This window comes from Sander lucioperca, chromosome 14, assembly GCF_008315115.2.
Source record: "Sander lucioperca isolate FBNREF2018 chromosome 14, SLUC_FBN_1.2, whole genome shotgun sequence".
NCBI classification, from domain to species: Eukaryota; Metazoa; Chordata; class Actinopteri; order Perciformes; family Percidae; genus Sander; species Sander lucioperca.
In genome coordinates, this window is record NC_050186.1 from 13,351,979 (window position 1) to 13,358,401 (window position 6,423).

The window sequence follows — 6,423 nt, forward strand, 5'->3', positions numbered from 1 at the left end:
TTTGTGAAAAATACCGTGGAGCTGTGTGTGACGTGTTCACAGACTGTTAATACCCCTTAATGAAAGAGTACGCACTCTTAACTAGTGTGTGGTTACCTCTGTGAATCAATAGGGTGCAGCCATAACTAGGATTTAATTGGCTCTCCATTTTGTCAGATAATTACAAAACAGAGTGTGTGACAACAAAGATTAGGTCGAAATTGTAATACTAGAAATCAACGATATACGTGCAGTTTAGTGTCCCAAATTCCCCATACAATGTCCTTAATTATGAACATGCTAACCCACCTGTGCTACCCTAACCTGTCTCAAATAAGACCCTCATCATTTGGGACACTCAGTTTTTGGAAAATAATTTGGAAAACTAAACTGCACGTACACCGAAATCAACTAGTTTGTACAATTTGTTCATCAGAAATCAAGTGTCTATAGTTGTTGTGAGCAGCCAGACTGGAAGGCCGATTGAAACGCCGTCCGTCCTAGAGAGCAGGGAGACGTGATGGTTTAAATACAGAGATAACTGTGCTCATTTTCAGACAGTCTCACCTGGAAGACATTCATAGCAATGCACTCGGTTGTTCTCATAAAAAATGACAGCAATAGTTGTGTAGAGTTCAAACCCTGGCTCATTTCTCACCTCCACATAGCCGGCCAAACGCGGTGTGAGGTGGGTGCGAGTGTGAGGTGGCCGGTTTTTGAAAAGTTAAAATAATTTGGACACAGCCTCACAACACACAACCGAAAAAGCGTGGGGAGAAGGGGGTTTCCAAAGCTGTTCGGGCATCTGACAGGCAGATCTGTTGGTGTATACTGGTGCCTAAAGTGATGCCAGCAAACACAATACCAAGACCTTGGAACATGCAAAGTAAATATTAATTACCACTGTATTTTTCCTGTTATAAAATGTCAAAATGGGGGTGGGGAGAGAGAAAAAAAAAAAAAAGGTGAAATGTGAGCATTGTACTTGTGCGTTTGTGCATTGCTTTGTAAACAAGTAACTTCTAATGTTAATGCTCAATAAAACAAAAAAATAAAATGTCTAAATGAATGTTTATCTCCCTTGTTTGCTCTTCATTTGTGCCCCTATGACATCAGACCAGCCTCGGACGGATCAGGTTACCGTCATTTGCTCTTTGTCCGTGTGATTAGATTCATCGATTAGTTGTCAACTGTTATGTTGATAATGGACTAATTGGTTTGAATACTTTTTGTAAAAAAAAAAAAAAAAAAGTAAATATTCTCATTCCAGCTTTAAATGTGAATATCTTCTAGTTTCTTCTCTCCTCTGTGACAGTAAACTGAATATCTTTGAGTTGTGGGCAAAAACAAGACATTTGAGGACGTCATCTTGGGCTTCGGGAAACACTGATTTTTCACCATCTTCTGACGTTTTATAGACCAAAACAACTAATCAATTTATCAAGAAAATAATCGACTGAAACTAATCGTTAGTTGCAGCCCTGTGTGTGTTACGTTAACCTGCTTGCCTCTAGTTTGGAACATCATTTAACAAGTCGTAATAGGTCTCAATTGGTTTTCCATTCATGGTGTTTTTAATGTACAGTAAGTACTGTAACTGATAACACAGAAAACAAACCGCCAATCTAGCCATGTTCCAACTATTCTGAGCAAAGCTCTGTGTGTGTGGGTGTGTGTGTGCATAATTAATTATGTGTGTGCATTTATCTTACAATTACCTTTAGGGATAAACCTAAGAGCGCCCCTACTCATTTTTTATTGAAACAATTTAGCCTAGCTTTAGTTAATAATTAATAGTTTGCGGCACTATAAGCCACACAATATTAGCGCTCACAATGATTACAAATACTTGTCAAAATAAATATCAAAAAGATACATGTTCTGTTTGTCTACTGTAAGCACAAATGATTACATCAGAGTTACAGGCATTTCTTTTCCAAAATCCTCAAAAAAAAAGAGGGAAAGAATAAAAGAAAATAGAATAGAATAAAATAGAACAAAAGTTTGGAGAACACAAACAGATCTGAAAAGGGCCCTGTAGGGAAAATAAAGTGAAGAAACGTTTAAATCCCTGTTCAGCACTGCCTTGTTCAGAGTCATTTCTGTCCGTGACAGCCAGGTGAACAAAGTGTGAGAACAGCTTTGAAAGTCCATCAGAGGCGGGGTGCTCTGCCCATTTGTCCTTCAGTTTGCAAACATCTGTTCCATGTTTATTATTCCAGCTGACCTTAGCTCGCCCAAGGCAGGGGAATCTACTTTCAGGCCATTGTTCTGCCTTTTTTTGATGAGGGAGACAACCCCCAGGGGGGTCCGAGACAGGGAGTGCATAGTAATCCCTGCCTCTCGGCCCCCCACAGCTGGGCTCGGGTTAGAGGGCGGAGAGAGCCAGAGTGCTCGGCCTAGCAGTTGATGGAGGCACAGTCTGCTTTGGCTTTCCCCGCGGAGCTGATTATCCTCATGAGGCAATGTCCAAACTCCTCCAGGATCATCCTCTCTGCTTCCACCTGAGGCTGTTCCGCCTTTTTGGCCTGTTCCAGTAGACACTCGCACGTCGCTTCGAGCACCTCCTTTGTTACAAACGTATATGGCATCCTGCGGAAAAAGACATACAGGGCCTTGGTTAGAAAATCCATCATCCTTCATGTCATCAGCCATCATCTGTTAACAGAGGTGGTGAGTTACAGTCATGCTACACAGACTTAACTCAGTTAATATATCAGTTATATAATCCTAATGTACTTAATGATGATTTTAGCGATACTATTTTAGATTTTTTTTTCCAACTGGTTCTGCACGTCCGCAGACAGCTGTGGACTTGTACCGGTCACGCAGCCACGATGTCGCGGGCACTGTCCTAGACACATGCAGCCACTTTCCTGGTGGTTTGTGTCGGTCCACAAGTCCGCAGCTGTCTGCGTGGCCAGAGCCTTTCTCCACCGCTTCCACCAGCGAGATTGTCAGCTGTGTGTCTGCATTGCATGCTCTGTGTGTAGGGCAGCTGATTTAACCCGCCAGTCCTCTTCGGTATATAGTGGCATGTGTCACGTAACTCTCCGCTGTGAGCACCGTCCAGCAGAGTCACGAACTTAACAGAAAAAGGGAGCTTAAAATGCAACTTGCTAGTGCAAAATTAACAGTAGCAAGTGAACTAGCAGTTAAGACATTTATTGTATAGCCTATTTTTATTCCTCATGCAAAAAACATTTACTTTATTTTTCAATTCAATTTTATTTATAGTATCAAATCATAACAGTTATCTCGAGACACTTTACAGATAGAGTAGGTCTAGACCGCACTCTATAATTTACAAAGCCCCAACAATTCCAATAGTTCCCCCAAGAGCAAGCATTAGCAGTGGCTATTGCGACAGTAGCGAGGAAAAACTCCCTTTTAGGAAGAAACCTCGGCAGACCCAGACTCTTGGTGGGCGGTGTCTGACGGTTGGGGTTATGACGGTACGGGATGTAGCGTTTGTGTTAATATTGTTTTTAACCGTTTATATATATATAAAAAAAAAAAAAAAATCTACTTGTGATCAGGGGTAAAACCTGAGGTAGGTCGCAGAGCAGAGAGGCTCAGCGCAGGTATACTGTACGTTGTCATTGGTTCTGGCTTTGGCTGCGCCTTGAAAAAGGTCGGCGGCAACGAGGTTTGGGGTTGGGTACCAAAACCCTTCCTACACAACCAGTAGGAATCGGACCGGATTAGAATGAAAATTTTGGTTCCACTTAATGTGTCGACTGAAATATTTTCCCTCTGTCACTCCGAAACGGACGTAAAAATAATCACACTTCCTCTGTAGTCTACCGTTAGCTAGCTACTGTAAATGTAGGCTACTTTTAAATGCCATATTTTCCCTCTGGGCTCACCAAAACGGACGTAAAAGCATATTAACCAGTCACTGCACGTGATCGCTAATAAACATACTACATCTTTGATGTCATTTTTCAGTTTTTCAAGAATTGGTTTAGGAATTGAAATCGTTTTTAAAAAGTACTGGTTCATCATCGGAATCGTAAAAATCCAAACGATATATAACCCTAACGAGGTTAAAGTTGAAATAATTTGAACTTTGAGCACAGCGCTCGGCGGCAATTCCGAGCGGTGCGCGGCGCCAAGGGTAGCGCTTCCTCCGAGTTGACTCCACCGCTCTCCCAATAGGAAAACAATGGCACAGCCAACGCAGAGCGGTTTTACCGCTGATTACGTGTAGACGGCTTAACATAAATGATTTCTCCTCAAGTGCTAACTTATTGTTGTGTAGAGAAACGTGTTACAGTACCTCCCCCCTCCACTTGAAATAACAGGCGTCGTCCGCATGAGCAGGTCTGAGATCTGCGACGACAGCTTGGTCTTAGCGGCGGTCTGCTGCTGTACCCTGACTTCCGCGGCATCAGCCAAGTGCATCAGTGTCTTCCTCTCTGGGCTCTCCTCAAAGTTCTTGCAGCCAACGCACTTACAAATGGACGAGCACATGATCTTCGCCTTCGAGGTCAAACAAAGGAATTACACAAAAATAAACGTCAAGAAAGCGACAAACCGGGTTTAGCAATTACATATAAAAAACAGCTACTGCAAACAATGCAGTGAGGGAAAACCCACCTCGTAACACTCGCAGTAGTTCTTCAGGCAGCCGGATCGTTTGCAGTTGCACCCTTTGCTGTGCCGACGGTCTGACTCTCCTTCTTTGCCTTTGCCAATTTTAGGTTTGAAGGCCTCTGGGTTGCGCTCCAGACACGTCTGTGAAAACACATTTCCACCTTGATTCTTCTTTGTTGACAAGAAAGCCACTCAGTCCAACACCACATCTCGCAAACCTCCGCCTTACCTTAATAGCTTTGAGACGTTCTGTTTCATGTTCCAAGTTATTGAAGCAGTTATTGCAGTTACAATTATTGCAGAACTCTCCATTTGCAAAGCAGTCACAGTATCTAGGGGGAGAAAAACAGAGCTCTACTTAATAAAAGTGCCTTAAAAGACTGAGTTAGTCTACATCTTACTGTTCCCCAAACAACCGGAAGAGGACTCCAGTACATTGATCAGATCAGCCTATACATCTACATACTTTCGTCAAAGAAATACAACACTAGGAAAGTCAACTGTAAACAGGTCTAAACCACAGTCATACTTACAGTTTGAGACACTGCGACTTGGTGCAGTTGCATGGTTTCCTTGGTCTTGAGGTCGCTTCTGCTGTTGACAAGCTGTGAGCCAATTCATATTACTTAAGATTTATATTAAACCAACGCACATTCAACAAAGCAATAAAAAGCTTACTTAACACAATCTTTAGGAAATGTTGATTATCAGGCAAGATGTCCTGATCGACACACACACACACACACACACACACACACACTTTTCGCTGCTCTTTTTCTTGCACTTTACCTCTCCCAAAATGTAGTCATCATTCAATAATTAAAAGATAGTTATTCTTTTTATTATTGAATGTCACATTTTACTGCCACATTAGATTAGGAAGGCCATTTTTAGGCCTTTATTCGACAGGACAGATGAAGACATGAAAGAGGAGAGAGACGGAGAATGACATGCAGTAAAGGGTCGCGGGTCGGAGTCGAACCCAGGCCCGCTGCGTCGAGGAGTAAACCTCTATATATGGGCGCCCGCTCTACCAACTGAGCTATCCGGGTGCCCAGGAAGGCCACTTTTTAAGCATAGTTAGCTTTTTGGCAAATACAAACTATTTAAAATAGGGCTGCATGATACAGTATGAGGAAAATATGCAATAACTTTGTAGAATATTGCGTTAAATATTACTTGCGATAAATAAACAGATATCAATGTGTACTCAGTTCGGCGTTTCTGCCGCTTTCAGTATTCTGCTAAAATACAAATTGCTTGTTCTATTTATAACGAGAGGAAGTCCTTTCCAACACTCTTTTATCGAACAGTCTATATAAACAGCACCACTAAATAAAGAATGACAGTTACATTTTAAAGTGCAGTTTTCTACTGATATTGTCTTTCAACTAGCAGCCTTTCACAATGTGTTTATTGCGCCGGTTGATATACCGATGGCGATAAAAAACGATATTGTGCAGCCCTAATTTAAAACAAAATAGATTATATCAGTTTTTCAAGTAGACATGGACTTTTTCCATTAAGCCCATTTTATATTAGCCCACACTACCGTTTCTCAAGTAGTTTTCATTTTATTTAAAATAAAAGATAAAACGGATTTAGTTAGTCTGTTCCACATCTTATAAGAGGTGCCTTCATGTCCCTCCTTACCCATTGAGTGGCAATCTGGCCTGAGTCTGGATAGCAGTGGACGCGGGGAAACCAGAGCTGCTGGCGAGGGTCACAAATGGAGTCTGCTGGAGCTACAGGAGGAGAGGCAGATAACACAACACGAGCTTAAAATACACCTATCAAAGAGTAGTGAATTAAAACAACAACAAAAAAAAACACACAAAAACACCA

The 6,423-nt window shown here is 41.8% G+C and overlaps 1 protein-coding gene across 3 annotated transcripts in view; it reads right to left on the reverse strand.

Moving 5' to 3' along the window:
- Nucleotides 1-438: 438 nt before the first annotated feature.
- Nucleotides 439-6,423, reverse strand: part of lin54 (lin-54 DREAM MuvB core complex component) — a 16,048-nt gene continuing 10,063 nt past the window's right edge. For all 3 annotated transcript variants that reach the window (XM_031301305.2, XM_031301303.2, XM_031301304.2), the window contains 6 exons: nucleotides 6,232-6,323; nucleotides 5,112-5,183; nucleotides 4,808-4,910; nucleotides 4,582-4,719; nucleotides 4,262-4,464; nucleotides 439-2,571 (listed from right to left, as the gene is read on the reverse strand). In XM_031301305.2, the coding sequence (XP_031157165.1) occupies nucleotides 2,379-2,571; nucleotides 4,262-4,464; nucleotides 4,582-4,719; nucleotides 4,808-4,910; nucleotides 5,112-5,183; nucleotides 6,232-6,323 (801 nt within the window). In that variant the 3' untranslated portion in view covers nucleotides 439-2,378. The remainder of the gene's footprint in view (nucleotides 2,572-4,261; nucleotides 4,465-4,581; nucleotides 4,720-4,807; nucleotides 4,911-5,111; nucleotides 5,184-6,231; nucleotides 6,324-6,423) is intronic.